Source organism: Polypterus senegalus, chromosome 3 (assembly GCF_016835505.1).
Source record: "Polypterus senegalus isolate Bchr_013 chromosome 3, ASM1683550v1, whole genome shotgun sequence".
In the NCBI taxonomy this organism is placed as follows: Eukaryota; Metazoa; Chordata; class Cladistia; order Polypteriformes; family Polypteridae; genus Polypterus; species Polypterus senegalus.
Window position 1 is genome coordinate 25,269,115 of NC_053156.1, and position 17,788 is coordinate 25,286,902.

Consider the following 17,788-nt stretch of genomic DNA (forward strand, 5'->3'; position numbering starts at 1 on the left):
TATTGCACATTAGTAATATAGCTTATTTCACATGTTCAATCAAAAATGATCACAGATTGAGGAGATTCAGACTTCAGACAGTTTATGGTAGTTTGTTGCGCAGGTCTGTGCGTACACGGATTGACCTAAAGCGTCTTTCTGGCGGGAGGAGCTCAAACAAAGAATTTCCAGGATGAGTTTTGTCCTTGAGAATGTTTCTGGCCCTTCTCACACAGCGAGTCTTATACAAGAGTTCAAGTGATGGCAGTTCAGTCCCAATAATGGCCTCTGCTGTTTTTACGACCCGCTGCAGGGCTTCTTTAGCAGCCTTGATGCAGCTGTTTTACCAGGCCATCATGCAGTTAGTTAAGATGCTCTCTATGGTGCAGCTATAGAAATGAACCAACAGTTTCTGGGGGAGGTCAGCTCTCCTTAGCTTCCTGAGAAAATAGAGGCGTTGTTGCGCTTTGCCTATTCTAGCCAAGTTGTTGTCAGCCCAGGACAGGTCCTCTGAGATGGTGACTCCTAGAAACTTAAAGCTGGAATCTCTCTCTACAGCATCTGCATTGATTGTTATCGGACTGTGATTGGTCTTTTTAGTGGTTCTAAAGTCCAGAATAACTTCTTTGGTCTTTTTGGTATTTAAGACCAGGTTGTTGGTGTTGCACCATGCTGTCAGATTCTGAACCTCTTCCCTATATGCAGCTTCATTGTTCTCTGTTACAAGCCCAATGACAGTTGTATCATTCGCATATTTAACAATAATGTTTGATTGGTGGATGGGTTGGCAGTCATGGGTGAAGAGTGCATAGAAAAGGGGACTTAGTACACATCCTTGTGGCACACCGGTGCTCAGGGCAAGGGTGGAGGATGTGTGTTTGCCCATTCTGACAGGCTGGGGGCGGTTGGTGAGAAAATCCAGTAACCAGTTGCATATGGACGGAGTAAGTCCTAGTGCATAGAGTTTTTGGATCAGCTGGTTAGGTATGATGGTATTAAATGCAGAGCTGTAGTCAATGAAGAGCATCCTAACATAGGTGTTGGGCTTTTCTAGGTGCGAGAGGGCAGCATGTTGATCTGTTTGACCGATAGGCAAACTGGTGTTGGTCTAGATCAGCTGGGATGGAGGATTTAATGTGGGTGATTACCAGTCGTTCAAAGCACTTTGCGATGACAGGCGTGAGAGCGACTGGTTGATAGTTGAGAAGATGACTACATATAAAGAAGCGAGTCTCATTGCCCACTTCAGTACACTTGAACTGTTTCCAGGTAATCTGAACAAAGCACGAGTATTTACTCTGTAAACAAACTGAGTGCTTTGCTGATTTAAGATGGCGTGCAAATGAGAAATGGATCCAGAATGCTTGACCACGTTTTGCAAATAACAATTTCATTTGCATCAATGCAATCGTTACCTCCACATGCAATGCAAATGTCTCTGGGGAATTCTCCTTCTGTGTTCTTTGCTTCAGAGTCTTAAAGGAGCAGCTCAATATGGTTAGAATCCAACCTAATGAAATTACCTTAGGAAAACTTACAGAAAAGGAAATAGTTGATTTGTTGAAAACTGAAGGGAAGATTACAAAACTATAAATCAAAAAATGTTACCTACACTGCCACCCTTTGTTCTGAATATCAAAGTACATGCCTTTTTTTACAATCCAAAAAGAAGACGGTGCTTTGACTGTGGAATAAATAAAACATTAGAAAGGTTTAGATGAGAACAGGCCATTCAGCCTAACAAAGCTTACCAGGCCATGTCCTTTTTGTAGCCTGGAGACCAAAACTGCACCCAGAACTCCAGATGAGGCCTCACCAATGTGTTATAAAGCTTGAGCAGAACCTCCCATGACTTGTACTCCACACATCAAGGCGCTATATAACCTGACATTCGGTTAGCCTTCTTAATGGCTTCTGAACACTGTTGGGAAGTTGATAGCTTAGAGTCCATTATGACTCCCAAGATCTTCTCCACTTTTGATTTCCAGACCTCCACTTGTGTATTCAAACCTAACATTTTTCCTTCCTATGTGTAATTCTTTACATTTACTGACATTAAATTTCATCTGCCACAAATCTGCCCAAGCCTTTCTGCTGTCCAAGTCCTTCTGTGATGATATAACGGATTCCAAATTATCTGCTAATCCATCTATCTTGGTATCATCTGCAAACTTAACCAGCTTGTTAGTTATATTCCTATCCAAATCATTTATATTGTGACGCGTGAGTCCCCGTCTTGCACCCCAAAACTGAGTCTAACTAACAGAATGTCAGTCCTGTGTCAAAGGATGAGTCTCAGTACTTTAGCAAAACCAACTTTTAATCCGCTTGAAACAGGAACAGCACGGTTATTTAATGTAGTGGATCTGCCACTCTCCTATACACAGAGACAGCAAACAGGCAGGGTCAGGCAAAGTAATCCTGTTCCTTGCATCACCCATCGATGACAAGTGCTTATAACGTGACTGCGATTGGCTGGGTTTTGCTTTTGCGGTGAGCCGCTGCAGTGCTGGGAGCCTGCGGTTGCCCTGGCGACGGATAAACTGTCTTCCGCATATTCAGTGATCTTCGGCATGTCCTCCCTTTGGGGGGAGTCTCAAAAGAGTTTAAAAACCTTACAATATATATATTAAAAATAGCAGCACCCCCCACACTGCCCCCTGCTGGACACCACTCTTAACATCGGCCATTTCTGATGAGGTTCCTCGCACCATCACCCTCTGCTTCCTGTGTCTGAGTCAATTCTGCACCCATCTAAAAACATCACCCTGAACTCCCACTTCTTTTAATTTGATGCCCAACCTCTCATGTGGCACCTCATCAAATGCTTTCTGAAAGTCCAGATAAATAATATCATCTGCTCCACTTTGATCAGATCCTTTTGTTGCCTCCTCATAGAATTCCAACATCTTAGTAAAACACGACCTCCCTCTTCTGAACCCATGCTGACTATTCAGTTAAACTCCAGTCCTTGCCATGTGTTGCTCAATCTTTTCCTTAATAATTTCTTCTACTTCTTGTAACATCTTGGATATACACAAGTACCAGAGTGACACTCTTCTTGATGCTTTTCTTTAACATTTCATCTTAATTTGTACTTGATACTCAAAGAGCGTGAAGGGTATTGTTAACCAGTGACTATGTTGTTACTGCAATGGACTCCTAACTAATGAATGAGGTGGAGAGGCAGGTCTTAAATTCAAATTCTTATTCAAGCCTGACCAGGTTCCATGTTTGTTCACAAGAGTGATTTCCAGAAGTGGTTTATTTGACAATATTTTAGTTAAACTACATGGGCTTGGGGTATTGTGAGCATATGACTGGATGACTTGACATTGTCATGAAATGGAGTCTCAAACATGGTAAATACCGAAATGGTATTACCCGATTGGTCCGAACCCTGAAGATGATCCTCACGCACCCATGCAGAACAATGACTAACTTTGTTATCCATCCATTATCCAGCCAGCTATATTCTAACTACAGGGTCACGGGGGTCTGCTGGAGCCAATCTCAGCCAACACAGGGCGTAAGGCAGGAAACAAACCCTGGGTAGGGTGCCAGCCCATCGCAGGGTGCACACACACACACACACACAGACCCACACACCGGGCACACATTAGGGACAATTTAGAATCGCCAATTCACCTAACCTGCATGTCTTTGGACTGTGGGAGGAAACCCATGCAGACACGGGGAGAACATGCAAACTCCACGCAGGGAGGACCTGGGAAGCAAACCCGGGTCTCCTAACTGGGAGGCAGCAGAGCTACCACTGTGCCACTGTGCCGCCCCCAACTTTGTTAGCTTCGTTATTTATGAAAGCACAAGGAAAAAAAAAAGTCTCGCCCAGTATCACATGCTGCATGGGGTAAGTAACATATAAAAAAAAATGTATTGTGAGAACCAGCCTCGACGGGGACAGACACCAAAACAGCTTATGTCCAAAATACACACGTTTATTTTCTGTTTTATCAAACACAGTGCACTAAACTCACAGTCCTTCACTCTTTTAGTCTTTTCTTGCCACCTCCACTCCTCTCTCGTAAGCTTCGTCTCACTCCCTCCCAACTCCGGCTCCTTGACTGGAGTGAGGCGGCCCCTTTTATGCAGTACCCAGATGTGCTCCAGGCACTTCTTGATGATCATCTTCCTGCTGCCTGAGAACCCGGAAGCACACTGGGTATATTTGACTCCAGGCCTAGCAGCAGTTCCTGTTGTGGCGGAAGTGCTGCCGTCCATGACTCTGGGAATGTCTGGGCGGACCCTGGTGGTGGCCACGTGCCCCAACCGGGTGGAGCTTCCCAGTTCCAAATGTGTGGCCCACCTGTGAACCAGGGCGGTTGCCCTCTCGTGTCCCGGGGGAGGTATTGGTCCTCTCCCGGTCCAGGCATCCCAGTTGCGCATATGCCCCAGCCGTCTGTCACAGCATTATTTTTGGGTGGAATATTCTTTTCATTTAGAGACCTCCATTAATCTAAAATGCATCCCTTTAGCTTATGGAAGAATATCTGAGTCCCCAACAAAAACTGATGTCATTTTTATAACTCTTGTCCCTCAATGCCATGCCATCATACTGGTGAAAATCTTCTAAAATAAAGAAAAAAGACTAGAAGAGTCAGGATTAGGGTCAGCCACAGTTAGCCATTCATCTACAGCCTGGGAAATGAGGTGCTTAACAAATCAGAGAGGTGAATGTGCCGAACGTTCTGATGTGAGGTGGAAGCTTATGGAGAGTGGCAAGAGAAAAAACAGGATGGGGTTAAACTAAAATATGGACAAAAAGAGTATATATTGAATGAAAAATGAATGGAGGAGGCACCTGAAGGCAGGGAACAAATAAAAAGTTAAGAGCTCCAAAGGGGGGCACCACAACTCTGAATGAGCTTCACCAAGGTTCAAGCACCAGTCCTGGATTAACCATTAAGCAAAATAAGTACCAGTTTAGGGTACCCAGGGAGAGGAGGCACCACGGAGATTTGACCCCTAGCTATCCAGCTCTTTTACTGGCCCACTTGGCTTTAATCAAATGTAACATTAATGGTCACAAAGCTCAAGCGTACTAAAAATCCCACTATGTGACAAGCCAGGCCTTGTCTCTGCTGAGCATACAAGTGGAATTGTTGTGCCAGATTAGGTTTGAGGAGTTCATCAAAGACTTTGCAATTAAAGAAGTAGAGGAAAACCTTTTAAAGAATAACTAAAGTTTTTAATGGGCAACAATAGGCCTCATTTTGTATCTTTTCATCCATGTATGCGTCACGTTTAAGGCAGCGTTCTTCCCTTGGCTTTTGTTTCAATTCCTTAATTATATATTTTTGATGCTCTAGATACTTTTGTTTATTTAAATATTGTTATGTATTGTGGCCTGCAGGGGGTACACCAACTGCCCAAACCCGACACAGGAAGACACCAGGCACAAGTTCAGCAAACAACACACGTTCATTAAGTGGGGAAGCGCGTCTCCTTCACTCCCTGCAGCAGCACAATACCCTAAAGTACAAAACACACAGTACTTTCGTTTCGTTTCTTCCTTCTGTCTCTCTCTTGTTTTTCCACTCCTCTTCCGGCAAGTGTCTTCCTCTCCCTCCTGACTCTGGCTCCAGGAGTAGTGACAGCTGGCTCCTTTTAAGCCACACTTGGGAGTACTCCAGGTTGCTCATTAAGGAGATCTGATTCACTCTTAGGTGTGGTGAAAGCCCAAAGTAAGGCTCTGTAGCTCCCCCTGGCGGCTGCCACAGAAACCAACAGGGCTGCAGTGAACTCCAACACCCCAGCATTCCCTGTGGGAATCCATGGTGCTACAGTAACCCAGGTGGGGCTGCCTTCTTTTGTCCCAAGGGAGATAATGCCCTGAGCCTGCTGTCTCTCCTTTGATCATTCCATCCAGCTGGCATCCTGGCCATATGTGACAGTATTTATATTATTTGTCTTGATGTGTATTATATATCAATATTATTTTATTTCTTGAATATTTACTCCACTCTATTTAATCCACTCTATTTAATCCACTCTTTTACAGACGTGGACAAATTTGTCAGTACCCTCACACAAAAAAAAGAACCCATAATTGTCTCCAACATCACTTGAAACTGACAAAAGTAATTGGCAACTCATTATCGTTAATTCAATATTTAAAAACAATCAGACTTTGATTTAGAGTTTTGGTTCAACAGTATAGTTCAAACAATAACACAACTGAAACTGATTAAATTGATAAAAATGATGGCACCCTTCAGTTAATATTATGTTGCATGACCTTTAGAGTTTGCAATCCCTGGTGACAAGCGATTCCTGGAGCTCTCTGTGAGATGTCTGCTCCTGTCCATGGGTCATTTGGCTCACTGTTGTTGAGAAAACTGCTCCAGCTGGGTCAGGGTTGAAGGGGGCTTCTCCAGACTCCATATTTCAGTTCTTTCCTTAGATGTACGATGGGATTCAGATCAGGGCTCATAGAAGGCCACTTCTTTGTCCACATCCATTATAAAGATTATTTGTTTTCATGAGTTTTCATGGTCCTCCCTTTGTTAAGACTGTAGACGCCCCAGAGGATGAGTGGACGTCCCACCCAGGATGGAGGTGAATTCCTTACCCGGCTGGGATGCCATAATGGAAGAATGGAATTAGTGGGGGCAATACCCAGCCAAGACACATTATGATTCCCATTCTGAGTGAAAAGCCCAAAGACGTCAGGAACCAGCAAGGGAGCAATTCATCCCCCACAGTTCTAGGTGGCAGTGTCCCCCATATAGGGTCCCAATCTGGATACCCTCAGGGCAACATGGGAGTTGGAGTCCAGAAGTGCAGCCCTGTAGGGTTCCCTGGGGGACGGCAGAGGGTGCTGCTGGGGGATGACCTCCCAGGATTTCCTGTAGTCTGGAAGTGCTTCCAACTGGCCATGTAACATCACCAGAAGTACTCCTGGGTTTGTCTTTAAAGGAGCCTGCTTACGTAGCTCTTGGTGTCAGAGTTGGGAGGATGTGGGCAACTCTCAGCTGGAGGACAGAAGTTTTATCACAGTTGTAATTATATTTGTGACTTGTTATTGGAAGGAGAGTTGGAGAGGTGCTTTGGAAAAGAATCAAAATCCTTTATTTTATCCTAACAACGTGTGCTGCTTTACTGTGTCTGGGGTGTGGGGCTCTCTGGCGCCCCCTTGTGGTAATAAGACATATTTCAACCTTTTTTTGGAACTTTTGGCCAATGCTTGGAATTTAAAAGCCTGACGTTTCTTCTTGGACCTACCAAGGTCTAAAGCCTTTCATTTTCTTGGGGTCAGGCTTGCTATGAGATGAAATCTGTTTTATGAACTATTTTGGAGGCGCACCCTTTGTCTTTGTTGTTTTGTGCTCCCAGTCATAAGAGTGTGTTGAAATGCTAAATATCTTCAAGCAATGGAATACTTTTTTTTTTGGTTTTATACAAATAATGATATCTCTCCTTTAGAATATCCCCTTTTAAAAAAATGTCAACCACCATTGATTTCTGTAGAAAGAGTCTTTTCAAAATTGCAGCTTACGCTCTTGTGATTCAGTAGAAATAAAATCGGATCTTATTTTGTCTCATCACCTTTGAAAGTGCACTTTAAAAACCTTTGTATAAAAATGAATATTGATATTTTCCCTTATAACAATTTTATTTAAAAAATACTAGGGGGCTTTGCCCCCTGCTCGCTTCACTCGCCAACCCCCCTGCCTGCTCTACGTGCCAGCCACTTCACGTCTCTGCTTCTCGTGTATGTGGATTTCAACTTTCACCAGACAACAAATCTCTTCATTGGGAAGAAACACTACTTTTCTCTGATGGCAACACAAATTAGACGACTCTGACTTAAAGTATAAAGCCAAACAATATCTCCATACTTCTGTCATATCACCTGTGTCCATATATTCAACCTCTTTTTGCTTTTACATTTTCGTCAATATCGCATTGAATTTTGATTCCGTGTTTGGAATTACATCGTGACATCACAACGTTTAACTTCCCGTGAGTGAATATCGATTCTTTCTCTCTACATGAACTGTGTCTGACAATAGCATTCACACAAATGAGAAATGATTGAACTGTGTGCGTGGTTGTAATGTTGTAGATGTGGAATGTGTAAAGTCTTGTCTCACGGGGCTTGAAATTTTCTCTCATGGGATTTCACTTTCACCAAACAACAAATCTCGTCGATACACCTCTTCATTGGGAAGAAACACTACTTTTCCCTGATGGCAACGTGAGTTAGATGATCTACAAGTCTCCGACTTAAAGTTTAAATCCGAACAATATATTCGATCTCTTTTTGCTGTTTTTTTTCCGTTTGTTTGCGCTAATGCGATCTTTACTATCATTTTTTTCAGACAATCGAATTTTCGTACTCCCATTATTTCTAACCTGCTCTGCACGTGTATCGTACCAACGTTTTTGAATCCTTTACGATGCTCTACTTTGTCATCTACTCTTTGTCTTTTATTTCTGTCCCTGGATGTGGTTAAATCTCTTGGCACAAAGTCTCATCTCGCAGGACGTAAAAGTGTCTCTCTGAGAAAGTCACGTCTCGTCCCAGCATTTTTTATTATAATTGAGAGACATACAAAGTGTTGTAAATGTGCATTTTTTGTTGCCCCAGTTATGACAACAACATGTATTTTTGAGCACATTTTCATACACATGGTGTAGCTCAAAGTGCTTTACAAAATGAAGAAAGAAAAGTGTATATGAAACAAAAATAAAATTAGGCAATACTAGATAACAAAGAATAAAGTAAGGTCTGATGGTCAGGAGGACAGAAAAAACAAACAAACAAAAAAAAAAATCAAAATCTGCAGGGGTTCTGAAGGCCACAAGACCACCCAGCTCCCACAGGGCATTGTAACTAAAATAAATGATCTCAATCAGTCCTCATGGTGTTCAGGCTTCACGTGAAAGACAGTAATGCAAGTAAATAGATTGCTTGTATTGCTTACTGTTATTTAGGGCTGTGGTGGGCTGGCGCCCTGTCCGGGGTTTGTTTCCTGCCTTGTGCCCTTTGTTGGCTGGGATTGGCTCCAGCAGACCCCCATGACCCTGTAGTTAGGATATAGTGGGTTGGATAATGGATGGATGGATGGATGGATATTATATTATATTATATTATATTATATTATATTATATTATATTATATTATATTATTATTATATTAGATTAGATTAGATTAGATTAGATTAGATTAGATTAGATTATCTGCGGTGGGCTGGCGCCCTGCCCGGGGTTTGTTTACTGCCTTGCACCCTGTGTTGGCTGGGATTGGCTCCAACAGACCCCCGTGACCCTGTAGTTAGGGTATAGCGGGTTGGATAATGGATGGATGGATGGATATTATATTATATTATATTATATTATATTATATTATATTATATTATATTATATTATATTATATTATATTATATTATATGCGGTGGGCTGGCACCCTGCCCGGGGTTTGTTTCCTGCCTTGTGCCCTGTGTTGGCTGGGATTGGCTCCAGCAGACCCTGTGACCCTGTAGTTAGGATATAGCGGGTTGGATAATGGATGGATGGACAAACAGAATAAATAATGTGACACCAGTAGAGGGCGTGCCAGCCACTCAACCCAACACAGACAGTTTCAGGAGGCACACTTATAAAAGCACAAGCTTTTTTATTTTGTTCTTCACTTGTGGGCAACGTCTTCCTCGTTCCCACAAGTACAAACACACCTAAACACAATACTTAATCCTTTTCATTTCTTCTGTCTCTTTTCTTTCTCCTCCACTCCTCTGGTCAAGCTTTGTCTCCCTCCTCCTGACTCTGGCTCCCCGAGTACTGTCTGCTGCCTCCTTTTATAAATTACCCAGAAGTGCTCCAGGTGCTTGATGACCTTCTTCCAGCAGCAATTCCGGGTGTAATGAAAGAATTGCACATATGGGCGAAGGAGCAGCTGTAGCACCCCCTGGTGGTGCCCACGGATCCCTACAGGACTGCACCAAACTCCAACTCCCATGAAGCCCTGCGGGAGTCCTAGGCTGCTAGCACTCCAGGGGAGGTAATGTTCTGGCCACTCTTGCTCCCCCTGGTCCTTCCAGCTTGGAGGCGTCCACGACAATCACTAAACAAGTCCCGAAGACTGTATCAGCCCCCTTATGCCATTATGCCGCTCCTTTCTGTATTTCAGCAAAACTGTTTTCAAATATTTTTAAAATGAGTGTAACTGAGAGAGGTCAGATGCTTATTGAAAATTAATGTACATACAGTTAGGTCCATAAATATTTGGGCAGAGACAACTTTTTTCTCATTTTGGTTCAGTACATTACCACAATGAATTTTAACTGAAACAACTCAGATGCAGTTGAAGTGCAGACTTTCAGCTTTAATTCAGTGGGTTGAACAAAACGATTGCATAAAAATGTGAGGCAACTAAAGTATTTTTTTAACACAATCCCTTTTAGGGGCTCAAAAGTAATTGGACAAATTAAATAACTAGAAATAAAATGTTCATTTCTAATACTTGGTTGAAAACCCTTTGCTGGCAATGACAGCCTGAAGTCTTGAACTCCTGGACATCACCAGATGCTGGGTTTCCTCCTTTTTAATGCTCTGCCAGGCCTTTACTGCAGCGGCTCTCAGTTGCTGTTTGTTTGTGGGCCTTTCTGTCTGAAGTTTAGTCTTCAACAAGTGAAATGCCTGCTCAGTTGTGTTAAGATCAGGTGACTGACTTGGCCATTCAAGAATTTTCCACTTCTTTGCTTTAATAAACTCCTGGGTTGCTTTGGCTGTATGTTTTGGGTCATTGTCCATCTGTATCATGAAATGCCGCCCAATCAATTTGACGTCATTTAGCTGGATTTGAGCAGACAGTATGTCTCTGAACACCTCAGAATTCATTCGGCTGCTTCTGTCCTGTGTCACATCATCAATAAACACGAGTGTCCCAGTGCAACTGGCAGCCATCACACTGCCTGACTCCACCGTGTTTTACAGATGATGTGGTGTGCTTTGGATAATGAGCTGTTCCACGCCTTCTCCATACTTTTTTCTTGCCATCATTCTGGTAGAGGTTGATCTTGGTCTCATCTGTCCAAAGAATGTTTCTCCAGAACTGTGCTGGCTTTTTTAGATGTTCTTTAGCAAAGTCCAATCTAGCCTTTCTATTCTTGAGGCTTATGAGTGGCTTGACCTTGCAGTGCACCCTCTGTATTTACTTTCATGGAGTCTTCTCTTTATGGTAGACTTGGATATCGATACGCCAACCCCCTGGAGAGTGTTGTTCACTTGGTTGGCTGTTGTGAAGGGGTTTCTCTTCACCATGGAAATGATTCTGCGATCATCCACCACTGTTGTCTTCTGTGGACGTCCAGGTCTTTTTGCGTTGCTGAGTTCACCAGTGCTTGCTTGCTTTCTCAGGATGTACCAAACTGTAGATTTTGCCACTCGTAATATTGTAGCAATTTCTCAGATGATGGCTTCTTTCACCTGCATGGAGAGCTCCTTTGACCGCATGTTGTCTGTTCACAGCAAAATCTTCCACATGCAAGCACCACACCTCAAATCAACTCCAGGCCTTTTATCTGCTTAACTGATAAGACATAACGACGGACTTGAACACACCTGCCCATGAAATAGCCTTTGAGTCAATTGTCCAATTACTTTTGAGCCCCTGAAATGAAGGGATTGTGTTCAAAAATACTTTAGTTGCCTCACATTTTATGCAATCTTTTGTTCAACCCACTGAATTAAAGCTGAAAGTCTGCACTTCAACTGCATCTGAGTTGTTTAATTTAAAATTCATTGTGGTAATGTACAGAACCAAAATTAGAAAAAAATTGTCTCTGTCCAAATATTTATGGACCTAACTGTAGATTATTAATCTGTCTCTTCTCTGCCTCTTCAAATTTTTTAAGCTCCACCTTCACCCGGAGGGATTACTGTTACAAATGTGGGAACCAATTTCGTGTCTCTTGTTTGGGACGCCCCGTCGGATATGTCCATGAAGTCCTACAGCTTTATCATCACCTACTTCAGCAGCTACTGGGGACAAAGCGGCTCCACCAATTCAAGTTCCCTCTCTGCCACGGTGACGAATCTAAGAGCAGGCAGCATGTACATCTTCAATGTGACAACAGTACATACGACCTGTGGCCACAGCGCCCCTTCATCCATTGCCGTCTACACAAGTAAGCCTCATTCTGAATGGCCTTCTGTTAGTCCAGTTTTGCACTGTGTGTTATTTACACTAAACTGAAGGTTTTCCTTCCTCACCCCCCAAAGGATTGTTGGTTAGATGGACTGGCGTGATTCCAGATTGACTCTGTGTGTGTGTCCAAAAGTGGGTATGTCTGCAGGTTCAGGTTCAGATTTATTAGTTAGAAGTTAATTTTTCTCCAGAGGGATATGTGGCTGTTTACTGAAGCTCTTTAAATAAAAAAATAAATAGATTAATAGACAGATCAATTAATAAATACACACATAAACACACAATATTATGACTAAAATGGAAGGAGATTAAAAACAAAATAAAACTTCTGACTTGGCATTCCCAGTCCCAGTGAGGTGCTATGCAGGCATATTGCCGTTGTTATAAAGGAGCCCCCATCGCGTTTCTTGACACACTTCTGCTGAATGATTTGTTGTCTGAAAGTCTTCACTGTTAGTGTGTCGCAGAGAAGATGTACAGCATTATTTATCATGGCGCTCAGTTCTGCTTTAATTCTCTCCTTCACAGCTACCTCCGGGGGTCCAGAGTGTGGCCCGTTAACTGACCCTGCCCTATTAATTAGCTGGTTGATTTGGTGGGCCCCTCTTGAAGTGATGCACACCACACTGGCCATCACTGAGTTATAGAAGATGTGAAGGATGTCACTTCCCACATTAAAGCAATGCAGCATCCTAAAGAAGAAGAGCCTGCTCTGCCCTTTCTTATCTAGTTTCTCTGTGTTACGAAGCCAATCCACCCTGTCATTGACGTGGACCCCAAATACTTTTAGGAGTGGACCACCTCTACATCCGCTCCCTGAAAACTGACATGGTGTAACAAAAGTCAATAAGGAGTTCCTTGGTTTTGCTGATTTTTTAGATATTTTTTCTGCACAAAGAAACAAACGTCTCCACCTGACTCCTCTCCTCTGTCTCGTCCCCCCTTATCAATATACTCCATAAGTGCAGAACCATCTGAGATCTTCTGCAAGTGGCACAACCTGGTGTTATCTTTAAAGTCAGCGGCGTACAGAATGAAGAGAATAGGAGATAGGACTGATCTTTGCGGTGCTCCAGTGTTGTTGCCACAGTCCTTGAGCCTCACAAACTGTTTGGTGTCGTATCTCGAATATCAAACCAAACCTGGACAGGCTGTGTACTTTAAAGCAGGCACACATTAGTCATTAGATCTATGCCTTGTTTTATTTTAATTTTAGTTGTAATGCATTCGTTGTGATTATATGCTTGCAAATTTAAATTTGAAACAAAAATGTAAAAAATTACTGCGGTGGGTTGGCACCCTGCCCGGGATTGGTTCCTGCCTTGAGCCCTGTGTTGGCTGGGATTGGCTCCAGCAGACCCCCGTGACCCTATTCGGATTCAGCGGGTTAGAAAATGGATGGATGGATGGAGGTAAAAAATTAATTTTGATGTCTTGTTCATTTATTCGACACCCCCCTTGTACAGCTTCAGCTGAGGCGTGCCCCAAAGTTTGAGAACTGCTGCCATAAAGCCTGCTTTCCTCAAGTTAAAGTCTTCGTTTTGCTGTACATTTGAGTGTTTTCAAAGTCTGTTGATTAAACTATCAATAACTTCTGTTCTTGCTACCCTGTCTTTATTGAGTGAAGAGATGAGACCTGGACAGGCTTCACCACGTGTTGGGCATGAGCCATCTGCTCCACTGCAGTTGCTTGACAGGCCTTCTCATTTCAACAATTTGAGCTCAGACTGTTAACATGAGTCACTCAGGTTCACCCGGTGATTAGGAGGTGTGCATTTAAACTTCTTATTTTAATATAGCCACTTTCCACCCTTCTCAATGGAGGCTCTGATCAGGGGTATCAAGAGACTGAGCGAGGAGTCTGAGTGTCTGGGCTTGTAAGGGTCCTGGTAAAAACCAACATCCAGGCCTTTAATGACCTCTTGGGCACGGCCATCAGCAGTGTGTCTGTTTGCAGAGAGATTGTCGACTTCGTTGAGAGGTTTACTTACCTTGGCAGTGACATTCATGTCTCTGGTGACTCTTCCTATGAAGTCAGTAGACGGATTGGGAGAGCATTGGGGGTCATGAGGTCACCAGAAAGGGGAGTGTGACACTCCTGATATCTCTACGAAAGGCGAAGGTCTAAGTCTTTAGAGTCCTGGAGCTTCCTCTTTGTGAGACATGGACGCTATCCAGTGACCTGAGATGAAGACTGGACTTCTTCAGTGCTGAGTCTCTCCGGAAAATCCTTGGGTCCCGCTGGATTGATTTTGTGTTGCTCATGGAGCACATGAGGCACATGACCTGCATTGTGAGGGAGCGTCAGTTACGGCATTACGGTCATGTGATGTGATTCCCTGAGTGTGATCCGGCTCATAAGATCCTCATTGTTGGGGACCCGAGTGGCTGGACCAGGCCAAGGGGTCACCCACATAACGCCTGGCTGTGGCAGATAGAGGGTCATTTCCGGAAGGTGGGACAGGACCGCGTGTCTGCCTGGGGGGTTGCCTACCGGGATCCCGAGCTGTTTCATCGTGTGGTGGGGTCGGCAACGCACTGGACCAGTGCCTGATCCCCAACTTGACTTGACTTGACTTGATGAGCTGAGCTCTGTCAGCACCTACTACTGCCATACTGACCACCTTGCGGCTCAATGTCTGAGGCCACAGCCCTTATGTTACATGGCCCCACTCTTGCCACTTGACGAAAGAAGACTTTCTGATGATTGTGTTGTTAAGCATCCAAATACAGAAACATTTTTAGGTTTATAGTGCGTGTAACTCCAAAAGTATAATGTAAAGCTGACAGAATGCCAATGATTTTTTATTGAGAGCTTAGGCATATGTGAGCTGAAAAAAAAATGTCTGAATGCCTTGGAAAAGAAAGAATTTGAAGCCCACAAAGTCCAACATTAGGTAACAAAAAATTAAATCAGAGGATATAAAAACAGTACGGATAATCAAGAGACAAAAATTCACATTTGGGCACACATGTAAATGGCTTCTCCTTGCAATGCCAATCTGTGAACCGTTTAAACTTTTATTTCTGCTCTTTTTAACAGATGCCACCACAAAAATCCTGCTTCTAAAAGTCAGAGTGAGCTCCATCAGTCCTTGCACTGAAGAGATGATGCAAACTTTGGTAAGACAACAATACAACTCTAACTGTGCCGCACTGCTGCTTGGGCTTTCCTAGGCCTGGCTGAAATGCCCCCTGCTGCTGGCTGCATGCTCTTCCTCACCCCCACAGCAACTGTGATGTACATCTATATTATTCTAAATCATCTTCTTCTTCAAAGTTCTCCAGTGTCTTTTCATGCCATTGATTTCTCTATTAGTATTGAAGTGAAATGACCATACAGAGAGAATCCATGACTCACCTATGAATCGGGGCCCCTGGCATTGTGCCAGTCTTTGACACCCTCAAAAATGTGCCACTCGTCAGACTGTTTCCCCGGCCTCTCCTTCTGCTGTCCACCTCAATGTTCAAACTGGCACCCGGGACAATCAGCCCTATGATAGAAAACTCATACTTATAAAATGAATAGAAGGAGACATAAACAGAAATGTCTCATATAAAACAAATCTACTTTCGTGTATATACAGTGGATTCAGACAGCATTTCGAAGACTTCGCTTCCTGCACAGTTTATTATGTTGTAATATTAAATGGATAAATTTGCCAATTTTGCTCATCAATTTTCAGTCAATAACCCATAATGGCAAAGTTAAAACATGTTTTCTGAAAGGTCTGCAAATTTATTTAAAACCAATTATGCAGGACCTAACTTGTCGATAACCCTGAGTTTTGCTCGATAACAAAATGAATTTAATAAAAAGTGTCTGTTTATCTGTATGTCCATCCAGTTGCTATGTCTCTGTCATTGTAAAAGATGGCGTATCACAAAAAGTTTTAGTAATAAAATGCGTTGCCTTTGTCTTTTTAACAGATGGCGTATCAAAAACATTAACATTGCTTTTATGAATCCAAAAGCAATGCATTTGTCATTCCAACAGTTGGTGCATCACAAACACTAACACTGTTCTTACAAATCTCATACCAAATGGTACATAACAGAGACATACAGTTGTGCTTGAATGTTTGTGAACCCTTTAGAATTTTCTATATTTCTGCACAAATATGACCTAAAACATCATTAGATTTTCACTCAAGTCCTAAAAGTAGATAAAGAGAAACCAGTTAAACAAATGAGACAAAAATATTATACTTGGTCATTTATTTATTGAGGAAAATGATCAAATATTACATATTTGTGAGTGGCAAAAGTATGTGAACCTTTGCTTTCAGTATCTGGTGTGACCCCCCTTTGCAGCAATAACTGCAACTAAACGTTTCTGGTAACTTCTGATCATTCCTGCACACCGGCTTGGAGGAATTTTAGCCCATTCCTTCATACAGAACAGCTTCAACTCTGGGATGTTGGTGGGTTTCCTCACATGAACTGCTCGCTTCAGGTCCTTCCACAACATTTCGATTGGATTAAGGTCAGGACTTTGACTTGGCCATTCCAAAACATTCACTTTATTCTTCTTTAACCATTCTTTGGTAGAACGACTTGTGTGCTTAGGGTCGTTGTCTTGCTGCATGACCCACCTTCTCTTGAGATTCAGTTCATGGACAGATGTCCTGACATTTTCCTTTAGAATTCTCTGATATAATTCAGAATTCATTGTTCCATCAATGAAGGCAAGCCGTCCTGGCCCAGATGCAGCAAAACAGGCCCAAACCATGATACTACCACCACCATGTTTCACAGATGGGATAAGGTTCTTATGCTGGAATGCAGTGTTTTCCTTTCTCCAAACATAACTCTTTTCATTTAAACCAGAAAGTTCTATTTTGGTCTCATCCATCCACAAAACATTCTTCCAATAGCCTTCTGGTTTGTCCACGTGATCTTCAGCAAACTGCAGATGAGCAGCAATGTTTTTTTTGGAGAGCAGTGGCTTTCTCCTTGCAACCCTGCCATGCACACCATTGTTGTTCAGTGTTCTCCTGATGGTGGACTCATGAACATGAACATTAGCCAATGTGAGAGAGGCCTTCAGTTGCTTAGAAGTTACCCTGGGGTCCTTTGTGACCTCACCACTATTACACGCCTTGCTCTTGGAGTGATCTTTGTTGGTCGACCACTCCTGGGGAGGGTAACAATGGTCTTGAATTTCCTCCATTTGTACACAATCTGTCTGACTGTGGATTGGTGGAGTCCAAACTCTTTAGAGATGGTTTTGTAACCTTTTTCAGCCTGATGAGCATCAACAACTCTTTTTGTGAGGTCCTCAGAAATCTCCTTTCTTCGTGCCATGATACACTTCCACAAACATGTGTTTTTGAAGAGCAGACTTTGATAGATCCTGTTCTTTAAATAACACAGGGTGCCCACTCACACCTGATTGTCACCCCATTGATTGAAAACACCGGACTCGAATTTCACCTTCAAACTAACTGATCATCCTAGAGGTTCACATACTTTTGCCACTCACAAATATGTAATATTCAATCATTTTCCTCAATAAATAAATGACCAAGTATAATATTTTTGTCTCATTTGTTTAACTGGTTTCTCTTTATCTACTTTTAGGACTTGAGTGAAAATCTGATGATGTTTTAGGTCATATTTATGCAGAAATAT

General features: G+C 42.8%; 1 protein-coding gene across 1 annotated transcript in view; it reads left to right on the top strand.

Moving 5' to 3' along the window:
• LOC120526439 overlaps positions 1-17,788 on the top strand; it is a 76,578-nt gene that overhangs the window by 56,040 nt on the left and 2,750 nt on the right. The window contains exons 11-12 of the mRNA XM_039749610.1: positions 11,862-12,134; positions 15,198-15,277. Coding sequence (XP_039605544.1) covers positions 11,862-12,134; positions 15,198-15,277 — 353 coding nt within the window. The remainder of the gene's footprint in view (positions 1-11,861; positions 12,135-15,197; positions 15,278-17,788) is intronic.